This window comes from Esox lucius, chromosome 1 (genome assembly GCF_011004845.1).
Source record: "Esox lucius isolate fEsoLuc1 chromosome 1, fEsoLuc1.pri, whole genome shotgun sequence".
Taxonomy (NCBI): Eukaryota; Metazoa; Chordata; class Actinopteri; order Esociformes; family Esocidae; genus Esox; species Esox lucius.
The window spans coordinates 5,045,655-5,071,025 of NC_047569.1; the positions used below are offsets into that span (position 1 = coordinate 5,045,655).

At 40.0% G+C, this 25,371-nt stretch overlaps 2 protein-coding genes across 3 annotated transcripts; one reads left to right on the forward strand and one right to left on the reverse strand.

Moving 5' to 3' along the window:
- Positions 1–2,150: 2,150 nt before the first annotated feature.
- On the reverse strand, positions 2,151–8,719 carry LOC106024496. Its single transcript, XM_034294617.1, has 11 exons — positions 8,517–8,719; positions 7,095–7,370; positions 6,421–6,611; positions 5,987–6,107; positions 5,717–5,853; positions 5,540–5,602; positions 5,029–5,112; positions 4,758–4,895; positions 4,347–4,567; positions 3,815–3,974; positions 2,151–2,449 (listed from the first exon to the last, which is right to left on the reverse strand). The coding sequence occupies exons 2-11, from the start codon at positions 7,361–7,363 to the stop codon at positions 2,313–2,315; spliced, it is 1,521 nt and encodes a 506-aa protein (XP_034150508.1). The 5' UTR covers positions 7,364–7,370; positions 8,517–8,719; the 3' UTR covers positions 2,151–2,312.
- On the forward strand, positions 5,575–25,010 carry p2ry12 (purinergic receptor P2Y12). Of its 2 annotated transcripts, XM_010865115.3 has the most exons (3): positions 20,188–20,339; positions 21,031–21,295; positions 22,781–25,010. In XM_010865115.3, exons 2-3 carry the CDS (start codon positions 21,044–21,046, stop codon positions 23,606–23,608), a joined length of 1,080 nt encoding a protein of 359 aa, XP_010863417.2. In that variant the 5' UTR covers positions 20,188–20,339; positions 21,031–21,043; the 3' UTR covers positions 23,609–25,010. The 2 variants fall into 2 exon arrangements, with proteins under 2 accessions (XP_034150560.1, XP_010863417.2); XM_034294669.1 differs by lacking the exons at positions 20,188–20,339; positions 21,031–21,295 and adding an exon at positions 5,575–5,650.
- Positions 25,011–25,371: the final 361 nt, after the last annotated feature.

Consider the following 25,371-nt stretch of genomic DNA (forward strand, 5'->3'; position numbering starts at 1 on the left):
TATTACTGGCTAATAAGCTAACTACAGCCCGTGGCAAAAGCCAAACAGTTCACAGATGCAGACATCCGATGAGTCTCCCGCACTTAAATATTGTCTCACTGACACCAGCAAGTTATATACAGTATCCCGGAAATCTGAATAATTTCAGAGCCAACGTGAGTTAAGAATTATGAATCGCACATTGAATCCTTGGCGAAGTACGTACTTTTTAGTGTGTAGTTGGCTAGTAGGCCAGTATTGGAGACGGAATTAGACATATTCTTCAGAAATTTGGTGAAGCCATGAAATTAGTTTCTACAGGTTGGGATGTTTGTAGATGCTATTTATGGTGGACGTAAACTAGATTAGAAACGTTAGTAAGTTTAACACATAGCTTAAGTGATGTCTACCTAAATACTCAAACTTGAAGTTAAGTTCATTCGGGACAAAATCATTTAATGTTTAGATACAATATTATGAGGTTGTATGTCCCAATTGGTCCTAGGGTGACCAGACGTCCCGAAAAAATCGGGACAGTCCCGAAATCCAAGCAATTGTCCCGAATCCTGCCCTAATTGTCCCGAAAATTTGAACGAAGTCTCAATAGCAGACTCTCGAGTATTTTTTTTGACTCTCGATTAGTTCTAGTATGATAGAACATTAAAAACTGTCCATGCATTGAGGCGTCCTGCAGCCAGCTCCCGTCGGCTGCAAGTTGCAATAGTATGTATAGGCGGCTATAGGCGCGAATTTTCATTCATTCATTTTTGAAATGGAGGCACAGGCTGGTGTCCCGGGACCCGATCAAGATCAACACGTAGCTAAAAAGCAAAAACTCCTCTGCAGATACCGCGAGGACTGGGTAGGGAAATACCCCTGGATTACTGCAGTTTTACGCGATGCCGAGAGTGCTGGCAGCAGTGAAATCCTCCGCGAAATATGCCAGCGTCGTGCCTCCAGCGCAACCCAATCTAAGGAGGTATTATATAGCTTATGTATTACACTTTTGTTGTTTGTTATTTTATACGCACAAAGAAAATACAACCTATTTGTCCCCTTTTTATGTCATAGAGTAGATGAAGACAAAGAACTAAAACTGATACATCCACCTGACATTATATACAAGAACTTTCCTATATAGTTTGAACTATAACCTACTGTATCGGACAGTGTAACCATGGTGGAGTATTAGTGTATTAGAATGCCTGAGAGCCAGCCAGGCGCACCCACCTTGTCTCCACTGGCGCTGGTGAGGACAAACGTGGAGAAGACCGGGAACTGGTACTTGGTTTTGAGGGGCCAGCTCTCCACGGACATTACAGACCCCACCCATCCCCCCGAATTTTACCCATTCTCATCTGGTCACCCTAATTGGTCCCAATACTGGCATACTAGCTTACTATATACTTAACAGCACTCCGCAATCATCTTTGAAGTACGTACTCAGTACGTATTATGCGATTTGAGATTCTGACAAGCTTCCGGAGGATAATAGTTATTTACATTGGAAGTGCAGGTACACTTAGACTGACGATGCTTGTCCTTTTAAACCCATTCCAGCTGTTGGCTATATGCAACATGTTAAAGTACTTATTACCGCTTAACATAGGTAATGTATTGAGCATTTATTGTCATAATACATGCTCACGATTGCGAGTACTAAAATTACCTTTGTTAACAATCTAGAGCAGTAGTCTTCAAGTTGGCATTCTCTGACTATGTCAACATGCTTTCCCTCATATAGATGTGTTTGACGACTTGGCTATTGTCTTACATTTCTGAGGTGGTTCTACATTGGAAGTGCCCCACACAGCAAAAGAATTGATACATACACCCGCCTCACAAATTTCCTGGTTCATCTGGCCCGGGTCCGTTTTGGACCGGGTTTTCTAATTTTCAAAATCCCTAGGCCTGTTCTTGCTGTAGGATAAAATAGGATAAACTAAACCATAGGATTTCTATGACTAGGCCTAGTCTAGGTTACTCCAGCAATATAGGCCTAATCTTAAATCTGCATTGCCTTGTATTTTAACCTAACAATATTGTCAATAGGCCTAACAGAAAAAGTTCAAGTCAAGACATAAAATTGTCATTCACGGAAAGTTATAAGCTCTTCCTATTCTGTTTTTGTTAAGTAGCCTACGTTGGCTAAGCTACTTTACATTCATTTTGTGGTCAAAACCTAATTTAGTGCTTTATAGGCCTAGGTCGGTGCAGACAAAATATTTTATCCATTAGGCTAAAACTTCAATGAAATGCACAGCTAAAATATCAGAAAATGATTAACTGGTGAACGACCAGAGGTTCAATAAAAATATTGTTTATTTCTCCTATTACTCCGTTTGTGTGGCTTGAAGCAGGACACGTCTCCTCGTTGCCCGATCCGCTGCCAGGTTGAACCACCTGATTGCGTGCTTGGTGACCTCTGCGTCCGTGGCTGACCGTGTCACTGTGTTTTTCCTCACAGCACCTGTAATCAAACAGACAGATATGATTATGTATGTGGCATCCAAAGCCAAGTATGCTTACACAATACAATATATATGAGATAGGTATTAAGGAGATTAAATTAAAAAAGAAACATGACTATAAATTATTATAAAGTTATAAACAGGGTTGTGGTGGTTAAAATAAGAGGTGGGTAAACTATGAATTTGTGATCAGGGTAAGGTTTGCCGCACCTTTCGCTATCGGATGTTTAAAAAAAGATATCCAAAATGTTCAAACAATATCAGTGGTATTAAATGGTTATTTGATCAGAGCGCAATTTTATGTGGATAAATCAGTATTTTAAGTTTGGTAGGGTCCTACATAGATTCTATTTGGAGGTAAACTCTTAACAGATGGATAAACTCTATTTCTGACATTTGAGCGGTGGGTAAACTCCATTTATTTGCGTTTAGTCTCTACTACAGCCCTGGTTAACATTACGTCAGTTAGCAGATGCTTTTATCCAAAGCAACTTAACATTCAAGCTATATGTTGCAGCAGAGACCTTAGTGTTAGATTAACCATTCCAAAAGCAACACTAAATTAAAATACAACTCACATGGTCATTTACAACCCACACAAAACTGCAGTCCATCAGTGTTTATTATTATGGAGAGCCAAGACAAATGTACGCAAGCGAAGCTATCAACCATCAGGCAGCCAATACATTTGCGTGCGTTTACTTCGATAACATGATGGGCCTATTGCCCACACCTGGGGTGTGTTTCTCTTGACATGACAATCCACTGTGATTCCAACCCCCAAACTTGGACCGTAGTTGCGCTCTTACGCACAAATACAGGTATGCCACTGTCTTGGCCAAGATTGTGCCGGAAGTTATTATCACCACTTTCTAGAAGCGCACCCATGGTCAACCCGGTTTACAGTGCCAGCAACAAACTGAAGGAATCAAAAGGAGGGAGTCTCACAGCAGAGGGGATCCCACAGCAATTTCAAAGATTTACTAAATGTCAGAACGGTAGGCTTTTTACTATCATTATTGCACTCCCCTTTTAGTTAACAGGAATATTTTTAGTAGCCCATTTCCCCTACTAAATAAATGACCGTGTCAGGTTCACAGACGCACTAACTATCGCATTGTGTTAAACAGTCAATCAGGCATAGGCCTTCCTGATTGAAAATTTGCGTATGCAAAGTAGCTGCTCGCGGAGTCATTTCAAGTTAAAAAAAAACAAACGTAAAAAAGTCTATGGTATAGTAGCCAGTCTAACAAAGGCTACATGGTCATATTGACAGATAGTTGTTACGATTTTAAAGGCTGCCCCAACATTTACAAACTATTGACTTTGAATGCATTTAATATGACTTTGAATTATATACTTACTGAAAAGCAAAATCTTCGTTGCCATCCTACTGAAGGACTTTTTGTTATTAACACCCTTCCAGTTTATCTGATGAGATACCTCCTCTGTGAAGAGCCTGGCCAGGATGTTCCAGGTCACTCTCTTCACATCCTGACCTCCAATGGTGGCCAAAGAAGAAATCTAAAATGCAAAGACATCTTGTTTTAAATAGACAGCAAGGTAAACATTTATAAGCTTAAGTTGCATTTAAAATGTTTAAGTTCCTGTTGAAAGCATCCAGAAATGTAGAAAGACATAGAAAACTTCTTTGCTAAAAATCCTGTTCTCTTGGATTATTGTCTCAACATGCACTTGGCTCACACCCTCATGAACCTGTGCCACCTTTACACACAATGTCAAACGAGGGAGATTGTCACTCACTGACAGAATCTTACCACTGGGAAAAGGCGGATCAGGACAGGCCTGTTCAGGGCTGTTCAATAGAATATTTGCAATAATCATGGACAATCAATAAACCTAATGGCAAGATCCACATTAAGTAAGAAAACTCACCACTCTCTGTCGAGCTGGGCCATTTGACGGTTCCTTTAAAAACACTTCAAATGCTTCCACTGCCTCCAATTGTTCCAGGGGAAACTGGATATTGTCCGGCATCTCAACACCTGGCCCCGGGGTGCTGTTCAGCCTGCTGCTGAGGTAGTTCACCTTTACCACAAGCTGGTCTTGTTGCTGTTTAATGGTCTCCAGCAGGCTAAGGATGTGGAACTCAGCCGCTGTTGACACACATGAAATATAGCTAAAATGTAGTGTATAAAATATCACGTTTCAGTGTTTATCCTCATTACTCATAATACGGACCTTAGTTATTGACAAAAGTGTAAAGAAAATATGTGATGGTTGTGGGATGTTATTCCAAAATCTGTGGCACAGAATGACACTGAGGACTTGTCAGTTAGTGCTCACCAGAGCAGGGAATGGTATCGGTCGTTCTTCCCCCTCGCCATGTTGGTCTGTAGGCCAGGCTTGAAGAGGGCTCCTCTGTTCGCCTCATGTTGAGGGTTGGTGCGGTGGGTGGAGGGAGGTGAGGAAGGACTGCCGTTCCTGGCCCATAGTGAGTTGGGTGGTGTGAGAGAGTGCACATTTTTTTAATTACATGGTAGTCATCTGTTAACCATGACTTATAATACACTTTGGGGCCTTCCAATTGACTAATATTTCAGAAATCAGTCCCTACCTTGAGTAACCCTCCTCATGTTAAATGCAGGTGCAGAGAGTTGAGGTGGTGAAGGGTGTTGCGGTCTGGCCCCATGGTCAGGTGCTAAGGGAGAGAGATTGCTATTAAAAGGTTGTGATCTGTTAACCAATGGTATGCTGCGAGCTACAGGGCCAAACAATGGCAAACAAAAAATCTCTGGTCATGGGGAACGTGAATTTGTATGTTTCAAGATTTTGGTATGAACTACCTATTTCAACCCCGTGAATGGATTGCCATTGAAAAACAATGTGTTTCAATGCAATTTTATGATGAATTTAATATTGCATCCTGGATGCTGAGACTTTTCAGGCAATATTACATGAATGCAGAGGTTTTTAACTGCCAAAATATTTGGCTGAGATTTTGATCTTTTGAAAGTTACAATTTAATTAGAGTACGCAGAAAATCTGGTATATGGTAATGCAGATGCAAACTGTTGATTCGAAACAGACTGACCATTGATGTGTTAATCTAGACGGGGCCCCTTTACCTAGACAGTTTCCTCCAGGTTGAGTAGTGACTCTGCTGCCTGGCACTCGGCGAGATGGTGGAGCTGGAGGAATGGATACAAGGAGAGGGGAATCTCTTTAGCACTAACAAGGTAAACCATATCTATATTATTAATATTATGATTTTGTTATTTTGATGTTAAGAGATTATTCCTTACTCTGCCAGTGTAATTGGTTTGGGCTTGAGGCTCCAACTGATACACCAGCCGAGTTGGAAGGTCGTGGCGACCTCAGAGAAGCTAAGTCCCAATTTTCTGGCTCTTCTTCACTCTCATCAGAGTCCCCAAAACGATGGCTGTTTAGTAACCATATCATTTTGGTTATTGCAAGCCAAATATTCATATAATACATAGTATTTTTGAATGCTACAGGAAATAAACTTCCTATTATTGTAGAAACATAACAAAAACAAGACCAAACCCACTTACATTGGCTTCCTGACGCGTTTCTCTGGGAGCTCACCCTCCTGCTCTGCCTCAGACTGTAGCTCAGAGGCATTGCAGCCAGACTGATATTGATTCATTAGCCTGATGGCGTCTTTGTAGTTGTCTAAAATGTAATATGTTAAAATGAACATGAGTTTCAAATTAGCTGTAGAGCTGCACAGAATTATTATTGATGATAATTGTTAGTATCATTATAATTTTTTTAACCAGGTTGGTCTCGTTGAGGACACAATATCTCTTACAAGAGAGACCTGGCCAAGAATAGCATCAACAGATAAATTGAACATTTTAAACAATGCAAGGCAAAGACAATTTCATGTGCATTTTCAGAAAATAGAAAGAATAGGTTATTCCAAGCATAAGGAGAAGCAACCATGAAATTATTTTTAAACAATAATTTTATGAAATTGGCATACCACAAGTTCTGACGACCTTTACGTCATATCTTGGCCAGTTTGGCTCATGATTCTCCTCGTTAGCAGCTGCCCGTTTCACACGTTCAGTGCTCTTAAAGCTGGGCCAGTACACCATCCCGTCATCATACCAGTCAACTGGCACAACAGCAATGTCCCCGCTTGCTTGAAACTCAATTAGATGAAAAGGCATCCTTAATGTAGAAAGAAAGAAAAAGGGTATTTATTCATCATCAAAAAGGGAATAACATGGACTAAAGCATGCACAAGTATAGGCCTACAATGTATACAAATAAGCAAGTAGGATGGGCTGAAAGTTAACCTGAATGGTGCCCCAAGGTGGGAAGAAGTATAAGGAAGGAAAAAGTACAGGTCATAATGGTCAAGTAGAACTTCAGCTAAACCGTAGAGTACTATTGCATATTTTTGGCAGAATGTGTTGGGGTGCTGTTTCATAATCTCACAAAATTCTTTCAATAATACTAATAATATAGTGGACTATGTACGGTCAATGGTTTTGAGAATGGTGGGACATGTCAATGCATGTTAAATTCAGCATAAAATATCATTTCCCCATGGCATTTTGAGGGACAATATTTCATCACATATTTTGAAAACATGAATTTCATGGGTGTTGTGTATACATGGAAAAATACCAACTTTTGTGAAATACTTACAGCAAATTTTCATCCAGAGTAATGTACACATCATCAAAATCTGCCTCCAATTCCATGTCATCTTCAATAACAACTTGCACCTCTGGCATTGCATGTGCAGCTGAAGAGGGTGGGGCAGTGTTCTCAGAAAGAACTCTGTCATCTGCCCCTGTTCCTGTCATGTCCATGTCAGTCAAGTATGTCCTAATTTGATGATGCCTTTTTTGAACGTCTACACGTGTCCTTCGTCTTAAGGTTGATAAGGAGACAGGCACAGTCTTTCTATTCATTTTTGTTCTAAAAGAGACATTTCAGAAAGACACGTTTATCAGGTGTGTAGAAGTTATCATTTCTAATGTTGTATTTAAATAAAAACATTGTTGAATAGTGGTGTTGTCTGTTTCATTGCTACAAACTAGACTGTTTATTAGACCCCAGATGAAACAAGAAGCTAACGTTAGCTAACGCTGCGGTGACTGTCCCTCTGACTCCCCCGCTGCATGGAGTATTCCTCCGTATTAGCTAGCTAATTTTACTGTTTTAAAACCATTTTCTAGGTTAGTGGGGGTGCCTACCACTCAAAACCAACATGAAAAACGTAGCTAGCTAGCTAGTAATGTTCACTCATTACTAGCCGCTCATTTTAAACTGTGTGTAAAATGAGCGGTGATGTTAAATCACCATATGTACTGTGTATTTCCTGAATGGTTTCAAGGTAATAGTCGGTAGCAACCATTAGCAGATAAGCCCGTACATCTTGACGTTCAAACAGGCGCCAATACCCATTAGTTGTCTGAACCGACTTAAACAGTGATTAAAATGCCGAAGCTTGATTTTCATTATAAAGAGGATGGCAGATAGACAATACACATGAGACCAAACTTGCCAAAATGCAAACTTAACAATGCACAGCTAGCTAGAAGCTAAACATGCTAACACGTGCAGACTCGTGGTTCACGGACTGTAATATTGACCCCACTTCACTGACTGAAATACCAGTGCCAATTTATCAACTATATGTTTGCATCGAAAACGTGAACTCAAACATATAGCTATATATAGGCATTGCTATAGGTTTGCATCGCAAACGTGAACTCAAACATATAGTTATAGGCATTATCAATACTTGCGAATGATGCAATCGCGCCTAGCAGCATGCTAGCTAGCGGCTACATGTTGCTAACATAAGCTACATATGGATAACAGCGACACATTAAAACAGACCAAACCAGTCTTTATCACAATACCATAACATATTCTGCCGAAATGACTATCCCATTTTAAATCAAATGGGCTACATGATAATCACCTCTCAGCTAACAATAGCATGTTGCACAAAAGTCCTAATATCAAACAACGTCATTACAATCATTATACATGATGATTAAAAAAACCACAAAGGCAATGTTTGCTGTGAATGTCGCAATAAATCAATACACTTACTCAAATAGTTCAGCGCAACCGTGTCCCAGGAAAGAAAATCTCCACTGATATGACTCTGTCTGCTCTTGGTTTAGCAACTTCAACCGTTATTGTAAAGGCGCGTCCACTTCTGCGGATCCGACACGGGTCCAGTGTCGGACAGTCGAATTTACGGCGCTACCCGTAGGGCGGAGCTGATCCTCTGGGCGGCACCAAAACGAATGTGACACTCACGCGGGTTTTGCGACTTGGAGGCGGATCCGCTTAGGAGTCTCCTGCTGTGTGGGGCAGCTACACTTATAATGACGATGCTTGTCCTGCCATGTCCATGCCTGCTGTTGGCCAAATGCAACAAGTGAAGTACTTTATTACCTGTGTTAACAATCTAGTGCCAGTAGTCTTAGTACAGCACCAGTCTTCAGGTTTACATTATCTAAGAGTGTCAATGTGTTCTCCCTCATATTTGACAACTTTGAGCTTGATTGGTCTGTTTTGTCTTATATTTCTTTGGTGGTTCTACATTGAAAGTGCAGCTACGCTTATACTGATGATGCTTGTCCTTTAAACACCATTCCAGCTGTTGGCTATATGCAACTTTATTACCTCTGTTAACAATCGTGAGCTTGTTGTCATAGTACAGCACTATTCTACACATTCATATTTTCGGACAGCTTCAAAGCGCATTACCTCATATGGTTATGTATAAATTCTTTGATCATGAGTTCTCTATGTTTTTCCTTACGTTTCTTCCGAGGTTCTACATTTGGAAGTGCAGCTACGCTTATACTGATGATGCTTGTCCTGCCATGTCCATGCCTGCGGTTGGCCATATGTACCAAGTTGAATACTAAAATTACCTGTGTTTACAATCTAGAGCAGTAGTCTTAGTACAGCACCTGTCTTCAAGTTGACTTTATCTGACTGTGTCAACGTGCTTTCCCTCATATGGATGTGTTTGACGACTTAGCTTGTCTTGTCTATTGTCTTACATTTCTTTGGTGGTTCTACATTGGAAGTGCAGCTACACTTATAATGACGATGCTTGTCCTGCCATGTCCATGCCTGCTGTTGGCCAAATGCACCAAGTTGAATACTAAAATTACCTGTGTTTACAATCTAGAGCAGTAGTCTTAGTACAGCACCTGTCTTCAAGTTGACTTTATCTGACTGTGTCAACGTGCTTTCCCTCATATGGATGTGTTTGACCACTTAGCTTGTCTTGTCTATTGTCTTACATTTCTTTGGTGGTTCTACATTGGAAGTGCAGCTACACTTATAATGACGATGCTTGTCCTGCCATGTCCATGCCTGCTGTTGGCCAAATGCACCAAGTTAAGTACTAAAATTACCTGTGTTTACAATCTAGGGCCAGTAGTCTTATAACAGCACTAGTCTTCAGGTTTACATTATCTGATGGCGTCAGCGAGCTCTCCCTCATATGTATGTGTTTGACGACTTTGAGTTTGACTTGTCTATATTTTTTTCTTACATTTCTCTGATGGTACTAGTTTGGATGAGCAGCTACGCTTATACTGAGAATGCTTGTCCTTTAAACACCATTCCAGCTGTTGGCTATATGCACCATGTTAAGTACTTTATTACCTCTGTTAACAATCGTGAGCATGTTATCATAATACAGCACTATTCTATAGATTAACATTTTCTAAATGCTTCAATGTGCATTCCCTCATAGGGTTAGGTATAACATCTTTGATCATGGGTTGTCTATGTTTTGCTTTACGTTTCTTCTGAGGTTCTACATTGGAAGTGCAGCTATGATTAAACAAACAATGCTTTTCCTGCCAAGTCCATGCCTGCTGTTGGCCAAATGCACCAAGTTAAGTGCTAAAATTACCTGTGTTAACAATCTAGAGCCAGTAGTCTTAGTACAGCACTAGTCTTCAAGTTGACATTATCTAACAGTGTCAACGTGCTTTCCCTCATATGGATGTGTTTGACGACTTTGAGCTTGACTAGACTATGTTTTTTTTTTTATTTCTCTAATGGTTTTCGATTGGATGAGCAGCTACGCTTATACTGACAATGCTTGTCCTGCCATGTCCATGCCTGCTGTTGGCCAAATGCAACAAGTTAAGTGCTACAATTACCTTTGTTAACAATCTAGTGCCAGTAGTCTTAGTACAGCATCAGTCTTCAAGTTGACATTATCTGACAGAGTCAGTGTGCTTTCTCTCATATGGATGTTTGACGACTTTGAGCTTGACTATTTTTTTCTTACATTTCTCTGATGGTTCTAGAATGGGAGAGCGGCTATGCTTATAATGACGATGCTTGTCCTTTAAACACCATTCCAGCTGTTGGCTATATGCAACATGTTAAGTACTTTATTACCTCTGTTAACAATCGTGAGCATTTTGTCATAATACAGCACTATTCTACACATTAATATTTTTGGACAGCTTCAATGCGCATTCCTTCATATGGTATGTTTATAACTTCTTTGATCATGAGTTGTCTATGTTCTGCCTTATATTTCTCTGATGGTTCTAGATTGGGAAAGCAGCTATGCTTATACTGATGATGCTTCTCCTGCCATGTCCATGCCTGCTGTTGGCCAAATGCAACATAATGTTTTCTTTTGCGTTTACCTAAACAAGCCAGTTGCTCCTACTTCCCCCCAAGGGCCACATTCCTAAGGATCAAAAGGACTGATACCCTTCTTGGTCTAGGCAGAAGAACATGGTCAAAGTACCTAATAATCCTCTGATATTATACAGACATGTATGTCGCAATCAAAGTAAATATTTACATACCAGGCAATAGAAATACAGACATTTCTCAAATGTACTTTAGTTCAAAATGTCCATAACAGTCCACACACTCAATCAAACAGACTCCAACTTCTCCACAATGGCCAAGACCAGAGAGCTGTGTAAGGATATCAGAGATAAAATTGTAGACCTGCACAAAGCTGCGATGGGCTACAGGAAAATAGGCAGCTTGGTGAGAAGGTAACAACTGTTGGCGCAATTATTAGAAAATGGAAGAAGTTCAAGATGATGGTCAATCTCCCTTGGTCTGGGGCTCCATGCAAGATCTCACCTTGTGGGGCATCAATTATCATGAGAAAGGTGAGGGATCAGCCCAGAACTACACGGCAGGACCTGGTCAATGACCTGAAGAGAGCTGGGACCACAGTCTCAAAGAAAACCATTAGTAACACACTATTAAAATCCTGCAGCGCACCCAAGGTCCCCCTGCTCAAGCCAGCGCATGTCCAGGCCCGTTTGATGTTTGCCAATGACCATCTGGATGATCCAGAGGAGGAATGGGAGAAGGTCATGTGGTCTGATGAGACAAAAATAGAGCTCTTTGGTCTAAACTCCACTCGCCGTGTTTGGAGGAAAAATAAGGATGAGTACAACCCCAAGAACACCATCCCAACCGTGAAGCATGGAGGTGGAAACATCATTCTTTGGAGATGATTTTCTGCAAAGGGAACAGGACGACTGCACCGTATTGGGGAGAGGATGGATGGGGCCATGTATCGCGTGATCTGGACCAATAACCTCCTTCCCTCAGTTAGAGCATTGAAGATGGGTCGTGGCTGGGTCTTCCAGCATGACAACGACCCGAAACACACAGCCAGGGCAACTAAGGAGTGGCTCTGTAAAAAGCATCTCAAGGTCCTGAGTGGCCTAGCCATTCTCCAGACCTGAACCCAATAGAAAATCTTTGGAGGGAGCTGAAAGTCTGTATTGCCCAGCAATAGCCCCGAAATCTGAAGGATCTGGAGAAGGTCTGTATGGAGGAGTGGGCCAAAATCCCTGCTGCAGTGTGTGCAAACCTGGTCAACTACAGGAAACGTATGATCTCTGTAATTACAAAAAAATAAATCTGTACCAAATATTAAGTTCTGCTTTTCTGATGTATCAAATACTTATGTCATGCAATAAAATGCAATTTAATTACTTAAAAATCATACAATGTGATTTTCTGAATTTCTGTTTTAGATTCCGTCACTCACAGTTGAAGAGTACCTATGATAAAATGTTCAGACTTCTACATGCTTTGTAACTGGGAAAACCTGCAAAATCGGCAGTGTATCAAATACTTGTTCTCCCCACTGTATGTATATATCCAAAACATATATATATGTAGAAATCCTCTACATATATCTGCATATATGTTTTGCATGAGTTTTCCATTTAGGGAAGACTGCATTATGTGAAAAAGTGTGATAGATGTTTTCGGTCTCACTTCTTCTTTGTGTATTCTCCATGCAGTGGAGTGAAAAGACAGAAAGTAATTTCCTTTTTTAGGCCTTTGTAAACCGGCATAACTTTCAGTGGGGGAAATGGTGACTAGGTCCTGGAAATTAGTGTGATCAAGCAACTGCACCATTAGTGCTCATGTAGACTTAATAGTAAACATTATGAATCCAAGAAAAGTAAACAGTTACAGATGATCAAGATGGGAACAATTGATTGTGTCAGCAGTTTTAATTTCCTGAGATAATTTCCTATTTACAAATTGTCTGTAGAAGGGCTCTGTCCATCCAGGGGCGCCAAAGTTAGTGAATATTATTATATATTTTATTACTTTCACTATTTATTTAGCCGGCCTAGAAGAGTGAAGGTGATTGACTGACCAACCCTTGTTAAATAGCATAGTGGTTTGATAAGCGGACCTGCAAACTATAGGTCCGGCGTTCAAGTCTCCACACTGTCAAGACAAATTATGCATTAGGATTTGTTCCGGATAGACAAAACCTTTGCTGGCTATAACTTTCTGTTACTATTACTTTATAGTAAGCCTAAAATAAAACAATTCACGGTTATATTGTGACTGTTTCAGGTGGATATTTGAAGTACACATCTGTGTATGCTTTTTGGGTCAGGATAGACAAATTTAGCTGGCTACAACATTCAGTAGATATGTTATAGTAAGCCTAAACTAAAACTGTTTACGGTTATATTGCGAATGTTTCTGGTGGATTTTCAACGGTAGGCATCTGTGCATGCTTTTGGGGGTAATAGTATAGGCTTTATCAAAACCTCTTGGGCAGTAAAAGAGTGAGGGTTTCCATGATTCTCTCGTCTTTTCACTTGACAAGAAAGTCAGTTATTGTCACCTATTAGTAGATAGTAGGATGACTTACTGGCTAATAAGTTGTTAAAACGGCCAGTGGCAAAAACCGTCCAGTTCATAGACGCTATTTGTGGTGGAGGCTAACTTATAAGAATAATAAGAAATGTTAGTCAGTTTAATACAATCCTCAATGTGCCTAGCGACTCATCAATCGTACATTGCTGTGGCGTAGTGGTTAAGACTGTGCCTGTCATGTGGGAGACCAGAGTTCAAATCCAATGAGGGCAACGACATTTAACAATTCTAATTGCAGGCCACAATAAAACTGTTTACATTTATATTGTGACTATTTCTTGTGGATTTTTGAAGTAAACATCTGAGCATTCCTTTTAGGTCAAGATAGACAAAAACTTGGTTACTGGCTACAACATTCGGTAGCTACGTTATAGTAAGCCTAAACGTAATCTATTTACTGTTATACAGTATTATTTCTGGAGAATTCCACGATTGTCTAGACTGATTCCACAATTTATTCATTTTTATTGCGGGCCGGCTGAGCTAGACTTGCCTTGTTCCTTTTCTGGTTAGACATACCTGCTTGTTGGGGATGGACAAGTTCAGTTATCTAGTAGTGAGTGACACTGAACGTGAAACATTATAAATTAGCATCAGAAGCCTACTTCAAAAAATGGTGCCCAGGAAAGAAAAAGATGAGAAGAGGAGGAAAAACAGGATAGGATCAGTTACAAAAACGTAAATGTTTTATTAATGTGATGGATAAATAGTTAATGTAATGGCATTGTAGTTACAGTTGGAGAAGTGTTACCACTAGAAAGCATACTTTGGACGATACTAGTAAAGTACACTAATATAAATAGCTACTTAGAGTTTGTCACTCAGTTACTTTTACCTTTAATTAGGGAATGTTGGAAAGATTATTCTTAGTGAAGTACACTTTTTCTTTCAAGTATGCAGCACTAACCAGCCACTGTCTGCCTCAAGAAATCAGGCATAGGCTTACATTTTATTGACATCTTAGCTAGTCTACTTAGCCAGTTTTAGCCCTGCTTGTATAATGGGTATAGAAAAGAATCACCCCGCTTTAGAATAATCACATTTTGTTGCTTTGCAGCCTGAAATGAAAATGGACAAAAACAATTTTTGTTTTATTCAGCTGTATTTACAACTTATAACATCCAAGTGAAAGATATAATACCAACTTGTCAGAAAGAAAAAAATACAAATTAAAAAACAGAATCACTGAGTTGGAAAAATAATCACCCCCCTCCTAAAAATTACTTGTAAACCCAACCAGGTGTAGTTAATCACCTTCTCAATAGCACACAAGGCCAATTGACTTTCAACTGTGATCAGCTGTGGTCATTTTGATTAGCTCAGCATAAAACAAGCTTTTCCTGAAGCATTCCAGTCTTTGGTAGTGCAACTGAAGAAAAGAATCAACTATGGGTGGCAAGGCATTGTCAAAAGATCTCCGGGATGAAGTTGTGGACAGGCACAAGTCAGGAGATGGATCCCAAAAAATTAAAAGGATTTATCAGTGCCTAGAAGCACAGTGAAGTCTATTATTAAGAAGTGGAAGGTATTTGGGGCAACACAGACCCTCCCTGGGTCAGGACGTCGCTCCAAACTGGATGAAAGAGCCAGGAGAAAAATGGTCAGAGAGGCTACTAAGAGGCCTACAGCAACTCTGAAGCAGTTGCAGGAATTCATGACAAAGAGTGGTCATTGTGTGCATGTGACAACAATATCACAAATTCTCCACAAATGTGGCTTATATGGTAGGGTTGCAAGAAAAAAGCCACTCCTCAAGAAAGGCCACATGCAGTCACGACTGAGCTTTGCCAAAACGCACCTTGAAGATTCTAAGGCCACATGGAAAAGGTGTTATGGTCAGATGAGACTAAAATTGAATTATTTGGCCTAAACGTCAAACGATATGTCTGGCGAAAATCCAATACAGCTCACCATCCAAATAACACCATTCCTACAGTAAAGCATGGAGGTGTTAATATCGTTATGGGATTGTTTCTCTGCAGCAGGGACTGGAGCACTTGTCAGGATAGAAGGAAAAATGGATGGGGCAAAATACTGTCCAATTCTTTAGGAAAATCTGCTGTTCTCTGCCAGAAAGTTGTCAATGGGAAGAAGATTTTTCCTTCCAACATGACAATGACCCAAAGCACACAGCAAAACTGACCACACAGTGGTTGAAGGAGAAAAGGTGAATGTTCTTGCATGGCCTAGTCAGAGCCCAGACTAAAATCACATTGAAAATCAGTGGAATGACTTGAAGACAGCAATAACGGTCACCATCAAATTTAACTGAACTTGAGCAGTTCTGCAAAGAAGAGTGGTCAAATATTGCAACGTGTAGATGTGCAATGTTAGTAGAGACATATCCCAACAGACTAAAGGCTGTAATTAAAGCAAAAGATGGTTCAACAAAATACTGACACAAGGGGGTGATCCTTTTTCCAACTCAGTGATTATGTTTTTAAATGTTTTGTTGGTGTTTTATCTTTCACTTGGATGTTATAAATACAGCTGAAGCAAACAAAAACTGCATCTGTCTTCATTTCAGGCTGCAAAGCAACAAAATGTGATTATTTAAAAGGGGGGTGATTATTTTCTATACCCACTATATGTATGTATACAGTATGTATGTAATTAAAAACAGAAGGTTCAGGTAGCAGTGGTGGTACAGTAGTTGTTTGTAATAGTAGTTTTTATTTGTTTTAATAAAATGTTTATAATTGACAGATGTTTTTTAAATGTCATTGTATCTCTGTCCAAATGGTGCATATATCTAAATGTAGTTTTTGATCAATTTCCATCTTAAGTTTAATTTATTTTGAACATACCCTCTCATTTTAAATTGTCATGAATTCATTAGTTTGAGGTGTTACATGTTTTAACTATTGTGAATCAGACTCTGCTTCATTTGACTACACCAAAACGTACTTGCTTAGTAGATGTAACTACTGTGTATCTATGTGGTAAGATACTGCTTCAAATTAGAGCCCTCTTTCCTGGTAACTACATTGTAACTATGTGGGAAGAGACCCTGCTTAAAATGACAGGCCTCTTTCATTGTAACTACAGAGTATTTACGTGGAAACAGACACCGCGTCAAATTACAGCCCTCTTTCCTTGTAACTACATTGTTACTATGTCGGAAGAGACACTGCTTCAAATTAGAGCCTTCTTTCCTTGTAACTACAGTTTAACTATGTGGGGACAGACACTGCTTCAAATTACAGCCCTCTTTCCTTGTAACTAAACTGTTACTATGTGGGAAGAGACACTGCTTCAAATTACAGCCTTTTTTCCAATGAAACTACACTGTAACTATGTGAGAACAGACACTGCTTCAAATTACAGCCCTCTTTCCTTGTAACTAAACTGTTACTATGTGGGAAGAGACACTGCTTCAAATTAGAGCCTTTTTTCCATGTAACTACACTGTAACTATGTGAGAACAGACACTGCTTCAAATTACAGCCCTCTTTCCTTGTAACTACACTGTAACTATGTGGGAACAGACACCACTTCAAATTACAGCCCTCTTTCCTTGTAACTACACTGTTACTATGTGGGAAGAGACACTGCTTCTTGTAACTACACTGTAACTATGTGGGAACAGAGACCGCTTCAGATTACAGGCCTTTTTGTCACATTTCAAGGAGGGAGATGGAGGCAGGCACAGAGATTTGAGGCATCTTTTAATGAGAACAAAAGGAAAGAAAGTGCCAAGCACTACAAAACACGCACAGGTGAAAGGAATAGACTGATAAACTGAAACAAGAACAGGAAGGACCATACAAGGACAAGACAAGCCAAGGACAAACAGAAAACAGGAACAGTCCCAATTTATTTGTCGCGATGAAAACAGCCACATCCTACATGGCAAAAAAGATACCGACAAAAAACAAGGACAAACAACAGATCAAAGCTGAACAGGGGCCTGTTGCACAAAAGTAGAATGAAGAAATCCAGGATAACTGAAAAAGCGCAGCTTGACTTAGCGTGATCCGCTCATCGCGGCTTAATCGGTTGCACGTTTGCCGAGCCAGGATGAGAAGGTGAAGCTATGTCAAGCCAGGTGTAGATAGTCGGGATAAGTGCACGTCCACGGCGTTCTTAAATAGACCACGGTATCGATCACAGATTCACTGATTCAGAGATGGAGAAGACACGTGCGGCATATTTTTCACCCGAGGAGCAGCTACTAATTATGAGGAGGTAAAGCTGTTATTAAACTGAGAGGAAAAGCCTGGCAGACAATAGCGGACCGACTGAATGCGTAAGGATTTTAAAATATCTACTTTCTAGAAAAGTTGTACACTGTTTTAATTGCTTTTAACATGCTTGTTTTATGTGTCGGTTTCAGTGCTGTATCTCGTTGTGTACTAAATGTGCTGGTTGTACTGTAGGTGTCTTTGAGTAGCCTAACATGTAAAGCACAATATAAATAACATTATATTATTTAGCCTACTTTGCCATAAAAGTAAGCAGAGGGAATTAATATTCCTCAGGAAATTTACCCTAAAGACTAGGCTTAATTTCAAACTCTCATGCGAGAATGTTTTACAACCATGTGCACAAATCTCTAGAAGCTATGTCTAAGTCTAAATATCTTCCTACAATTAATGTTCATACAGAACAAATGTGACTGGGCAAAAAAGAACCTGGCAACAAGTCAAGATCAAATATAAAAACATTTTGCATGCTGGTAAGTGCCTTAATTCTTAATGGTATGTAGAAACTACTGGTATAGAAATCAAGAATAGAACACTGAGGAAAATCCAGAAACCTGAAAAATAAGTGACTTCAATCCCCACTGTTAGCTCATCTGTAAAACAATGTATTAATCATGTTTTTCTTTCTCTCTCCCAAGCTCCAAACTGACAAGTGACAGCACTACAATAAAAAGCTTAAGAAGCATTGTGGTGTTCCCTGTGTGATTAATGTACACTATACTATGCAAAGTTATTAGTGAGATGAAAATTGAGGTTATGAAACCAAATTAAGCCACTATAATATCGAATAAAACATTAGGCCTAATTAAGGAGTAACACAAACAATCCTTTATTGGAAAAGGACAAGACAATGAAATCACTCATCTGAAATAATGTATTGGTCTCTGACCAGCCTGCCATTAATGTCATCTGGGAACATAGCTGCATTGTCCCACTCAATCTCCGGTGCCACTGCTGGACCCCTTTCCTTTCTCAGACAGGCAATATTGTGTTGGACCGTGCAGGCTACAGTAATGTCACAGGCCCTGTCTGGGGTGACCCTCAGGTGGTGGAGACACTGAAATCGTGACTTGAGAGATTGTATCCTTGCTGTGCTGCTGTCTGAGGGTCTGCAAGGGGAGTGAGAAGTTATGTCTCACAGGCATAACCCTTGTCTCCCAGCAGAACGCCAGAGAATTCACCTGAGAATACAAAATGTAATCATTACAACTACAGAAGTAAAACCTTTGACGCAATTGTGTTTATCAGTGAAATGTGTGTGGCCTACCTTGTGATAGTCGCTGGGAAATGGTACTGGACCTAAAAACTCGGGAGTCATGGACGGACGCAGGCCACTTTGCCTCCACATTGGTAATGATGCAGGCAGCATCACAGATCATCTGAAACAATGCAATGTTTCCTATTCAGTATACATGTCATGCACAGAATACATTTGGGCTAGTGGACAGTAACTAAATAATTTTTACCTGAACATTGATACTGTGGAAGGATTTTCTGTTGACATAATCTCCCTCGTGGGCCCCTGAGGGGCGTTTAATGCGGATCTGTGTGCAGTCCAGCGCACCAATGACATTAGGGAAAGCTGTAACACAAAATAGTCTGAATATATCCTGTGACTGTTTGTAATGTAACACATTTTTGTAATCTGTAATTCATGTTACCTGCAATCTTGTAGAAATCTCTTTGATGAAGTACATTCTTCTGTGGCCAGCGAAGGTAATAAAGATGTGTGCCAAGGATTTCAGTGCCAAACACACTTCTGACACAATGGCAAATAGTGCCTTTATTTAGAATTTCGGCATGTCTGAACACAATAAAACCCCAGAATCCTGTCCATCACTAGTCTTCCACTCCTTGCTATCCGGAGCTGCTTCCCTGGGGACCCTTCTAGCTCCCCCTGACGAGGCCTGATTGGGGGCAGGTGTGCCTCGTCAAAAGGTGGCATCTATCGAGGTGCATTCATACCAGAACCTATTTTTCAGGTTTTACTAGCCTATATGGACACACATGGGCGTGCAGGGGCATATGTTTGTGTTGCATTGGGTCCTGGGATTTTCAATATTTTCTCAGGGATTTATATTAGGCATAATAGTCTTTAATATTAGGTATTACACACACCTTACAGATTACATGGAAACACTAATAGGCACCCAAGCTTCCATATGAACACACAAATATGATTTTCTTATACTAATACACTCACATCATTCCATCGAACATTTGTTGAACATGGTAGCATCAATTGACAGGAAGTTGAATAGCTCTGCCAGATCTTGAGGACCAGACTGTCTTTCCTCTTAATAACATGATAGGAAATAAAAAGCAGAAGAGCGAGAGTTTCCACACGCTCTTGCTCTTTTGTTAGTAGATTGAAAAGTATTCAAGAGAGATACCCAAGCCCAATCCACTTCATCAAATTATTGAACAATTCCAGTTTGCTGAGATAAAGAGTGTCTCCAGAAACCTACATCAGGATCAGTTTGGCTCAGTCAAAGACTGGGAACGAAGAAAGGTTGGTTCTTTCAGTTATTGCTTAACATATTGTAGGTTAAAAAGTTGCTGAACATAATGCAAGAAATATATGAAGCAATGTGCAGTGTAAAGTGAGAATCTTCAGGTTAGTTTAACTAATTTAATTCCCCTTTGCACAGTATGTTGTGTGCCATGCACAGTATGTTTTAAATGTGTCTTTTGAAATTTGCTCCTGTCACTGGCAGCTTTGAACAGAAATGAATGAAGATCTAACCATAAATGAGTACAGCTTACAGGAATATCGGATGTTCAGGGGCATTTTCCTAGAAGGGATTTAGTTGGTACAAATAAGTATATCGTTAAGGGTGTAGCAAGGACTGAAGTTGTTGAAATGTTTCTCCGTGTGCACAACTCTATCACTCAGGGTTGTAAAATTCTAACATCTCCTTAGAGGAGTCATTGGCCTGTGTAGTAAGCTCACAAGCTATCTTTGGAAATGCTAGAAAGGTCAACATTAAAATCTGTAACTGACATGTATCACATAAATATGGTAGTACAATAGATTGGGGTTACCCAATTTTGTGTCTTCACTGTGATAGAACATTTGTTTTTCACGTGGATAATAATAATTTCATAAAGTTCTACTGGGGGAACAGAAATGTAACCCTCTGACGCTACTTTCCCTCAGAGAAAATTGCGTTCACCTATTTTATCTTCTTTGGTTTACATAGCCCAGTCCTTGACATGGACAACACACTGGGATTCACTCTGACCCCGATCAGTTCCAACCAAACCAACAGCAGCTGTTCCCGTGACAATTTGCTGAAGACGGTGGTGTTTCCTGTTCTCTACTCTCTGCTATTCCTGTCAGGCCTGTCAATCAATGGCCTGGCAGTCTGGGTGTTCTTCCGCATCCCCAGTCGCTCCCACTTCATCATTTACCTCAAGAACATTGTGGTGGCTGACGTTTTTATGACACTCACCTTTCCATTTAAGGTGCAGTTATAATGTTAATAAGGTTCCTGCTTTACATTACTTTGAGCTTATAAAACAAATGTCTTACAAACCATCTATAACCCTATGTCTTATTTTATAAAGCATTCATAAACATGGCATATCTGTGTAACATAAATACCAATGTAAAATGTGACAGGGGAGCTCTTTGGCTACTTAGAAACCGTACTCAGATGCAGTTTAGATGCAATTACTGAGCAGCCAACAGCAGCCAATGAGAAAATAAAACCAGTCCAAACAAACTGAAAACTGTTCATTAAAACAACATAAAAAATGTGTTTCCTAAAGTATTTCCAGTAAAAACTGACATGGTATTATATGGCTAAATTTTCCAAATATCTAGTGTCCTGAGTCTAAGCTAAAATATCACATTCTGAAATTTTCAGCTGCCCCTGAAAGGAAGTTAGTATTGTAACAAGCAACAGCATTTGCACCTGTGGAAGGACTTATTTTGTTGCCACTCGCTAGCTTGAATCTGATTATTCTGTAGAAATGTGATGTCTTCACTATCACTTAAACATTTAAAACCAGCAGGCTTGTGAACAACATTAGGTACATTCCTCAGGAACATTCACCTTTTCAGGTAAAAATGGTTTTGGGCTGGGCATTAATTATGCAGTGCTCCACTCCAGTAGTGCAGCCATTGCTGTGTGTGATTGAACTAACATGTATGAAGATAAACGCCAAAAATACTTTGAAAACCGCATGGTTTTAGGTTAGAAAAAGATTTAAATTTTCGCAGGTCATGTATGTCGACGATAATTCAAATATTCAACTGTAAACAAACTATTGACATATACCCACATAACTGTTTATTCCGTTAAGACATCTACTGTTATTTGTATTAGTGTGAACTGATTATTAACAGTGCCTTTTATTTAAATGTTTTTATTTGTGAAAGAGAATGCAGGAGCCGTCGTAGCACGGTAATGAGAGCTTCTCAGGAAGAGACATATGAGGGAGGGCCAGCAGCAGGTTCATTATACAACTCCTGTGTCTTTATTGATAGCTGAAATCAGCCAATTGAGCGCTTATCAGATAGCAACATGTAAGGGAAATAAGAATGTCTGGTTTTTTTGTAACTTTCTCAGATTATGGATAAATAATAAAAATAATCTAATCATAATTGTATCCAGCAAAAGGCTCAATATTAGTTTTGTTTGATTAGTAAGCACACCCTTAGGGTAGAGCTCTGTTTGACCAGAACTCAGCGTGGCTACTGCCAATGCCAAAACCTACCTGCATTTGGGTAAGAAGTGGTCATTTAATGAATTAATCAAGTTAATGAATGTAAATGAAGAAATGATTCTTAGTGTCAGTGTTTCAATACAATGTTGAGAAAAACAAATGTCTACTTATTTACACACTTCATAAAGCACTGGTTTATGTCATATTTGACATTGCTATTTGTCACAGTTAAAATTGTAAAATTACTATCCTAAACAGCGTTATGGGTTTTTCCTCTAGGTGCTGTCTGACTCGAACATGGGATCCTTGGGTCTGCGTATCTTTGTCTGCCGCGTTTCCTCTGTGATCTTCTACTTCACCATGTACATCAGCATCCTCTTCTTTGGCTTAATCAGCATTGACCGCTGCAGGAAGACCCTCCAGCCCTTCAAAAGGACCAATGCCAGCCGTCTTGCCCACAGGAAGCTGCTTTCTTGGGCCATTTGGGGCTCTCTGTTGGCCCTTTCCCTGCCAAACATGATCCTGACGAGCCACAGGCCCATCTCGCCCTACTTCAAGTGCAGCGATTTGAAAACGGCGACTGGGCTTCTGTGGCATGAGGTGGTCAACCACGTGTGCCAGTTCATCTTCTGGGGTAACCTGGTGACAGTGATAGTGTGTTATTCCCTCATCACCAAAGAGCTGTATAGTTCCTATGCCCGCAGCAAGGCTTCCTCTGCTGGGGGTGTCAAATGCAGAGATGGTAAACGTGAGGGTAACAGCAAGGATCAGCCCCGGAGAAAGAACGCAAATGTCTTCCTGGTGCTGGCAGTGTTCTTTGTGTGCTTTGTGCCTTTCCACTTTGCCCGTGTGCCATACACCATAAGCCAGACAAGGGGTCGAATATTTGACTGCAACCTCAAGCTGTTCCTCTTCCAGTTGAAGGAGAGTACCCTTTGGCTGTCCTCCCTGAACTCCCTCCTAGACCCCCTCATCTACTTCTTCCTCTGTAAGTCCTTCAGGACCACCCTGTTCAAAATTCTGCGTCTTCCACCTGGGACCTGTAGCTGGCTTACTGGGATGGGGTCAGAGACCAACAGTACCACTATGGAGGACTCCACTACCTGAATCTAGGAAACTAAATACATGTCTGGAGGATATTCTATTAAGTGTGAACTAAAGTGATTAGATCTCGGTCTAGACAATTGGGACTGTCGATGTATACTGCTAATGAAAGTTGGTACTATACGAAGTGATTGTAGCTAAAGATTAATGTTCTTGAACAGTCAGTAATAGTTGAATATCATAACTTCCTTTAATCCTTCTCTTAAGTTCATGCCAAGGAAAGGACCTCAGGTCACACTGTGTCTGTCTTAAAGGGATATTTGGGGTTTTAGCATGATAGCCCCCATTTCCCAATTACTTTTAGGTCAGGTTTCACAGACACAGATTAAGCCTACTCTAGGACTAAAATAATTGTCTGGTTAGAAAACTCCATTGAACTAGATTTTTTAGTCCTAGATTAGGCTTAATCCTGATCTGTAAAACTGGCCCTTAGTATTGAAGCATCATCCAGACAGTTGTTTTTGTCAGTGTCTGTGATGGATTTGGCTGTCTAGTTGCGTGCACAAGCCATGTAACACATACAACTTATAAAATCCCTATTTCCACTATTATGATCATCAATGTGTATCCATCAACTTGTTTTCTTTCAAGTCTGTGTACTGCTAGTCTTATGTAGCTACACCCCCAACATTCTACAGTGCCTTGTTCTCAAGGCTAACACAGTGCTGATGTCACTTTCTAATGCTACATCTTTTAATCCATATTTAAGTGTATTTAGCCATGCAACCGGTGTAGACAAACAGGAGATAACATGCCTAGCCATTTTGTTGGTGAGCGGAACAACACTGGCAATGTACTACGGCTGATGTAGATCACTAATCAGTTTTCATTTAAATACATAAGTCATCTATGCAGAAAAAACTATACCTGTTTTTTCAAAGGTTTCCCAAAAATGTTTCAGCCCTAAGCGTATGATGTGGGGATGGTTTCCAAAATGTTTTGGGGTGAATCTGACCACTGCAGTATATTGCTTGAGTGTGCAATTACACAGCCCAAAAAAATCTCCAGAACTGAACTTTGACCAAAACAACTGTCTGGTGGATGTTTCAACACTAAAAGGGGAAACAAACTAAATATCACTATGACAGCCTTTTTCCTTATGCTGTCTTCTGCTGCGATTCATTTTGTGTTAATTCTTTTTTAGGGTTTAGAAACTAAAAAAAAGAAATTGTATACTTATCATGAAATTATATTTAAACATGGCAAAGCACTAACATTAATTATTTACAGGACAACAACAGCAGTTTTGTTTGCCTTTTTATGCTGCATAAAAATGTGATTTGTAAAATATTTTGTAACAGATGCACCTTTTCTTTTTGAAATGAATTCATTAGTCACTTCACACGTGATGACGATCAGAAATCAAGTGATAGCAGAATTTGAATAAAATGAATGTTGAATCTTTGAATGCAGTTTTCTCCCTTATTACTTTTTCACCGGTCTGATAAAGATATATTAGTAATTAACACACTTTTATTTTAAGGAGATTGTGAAATTTCCAAAAATATATGCAGTTATAGTCATCGACTACTGACCTATGCGACTTACGTCCACGCGAATAAATAAATAAATGTTCTCGTGTGCCAGCCAGTGCGTTACCGTGCGGGAGGCTGGGCATACGATAGTTACTGGGCATACGATAGTTACTGGGCATACGATAGTTACTGGGCATACGATAGTTACTGGGCATACGATAGTTACTGGGCATACGATAGTTACTGGGCATACGATAGTTACTGGGCATACGATAGTTACTGGGCATACGA

Coding starts and splice junctions, on each gene's coding strand:
- LOC106024496 (XM_034294617.1), bottom strand. CDS start 7,363: ATGAATAGAAAGACTGTGCCTGTCTCCTTATCAACCTTAAGACGAAGG. Junction 5,854..5,986: donor AAACGCGTCAGGAAGCCAAT/GTAAGTGGGTTT, acceptor GTTACTAAACAG/CCATCGTTTTGGGGACTCTG. Junction 2,450..3,814: donor AACGAAGATTTTGCTTTTCA/GTAAGTATATAA, acceptor GTTTGATTACAG/GTGCTGTGAGGAAAAACACA.
- p2ry12 (XM_010865115.3), top strand. CDS start 21,044: ATGGACAACACACTGGGATTCACTCTGACCCCGATCAGTTCCAACCAA. Junction 21,296..22,780: donor CACTCACCTTTCCATTTAAG/GTGCAGTTATAA, acceptor TTTTTCCTCTAG/GTGCTGTCTGACTCGAACAT.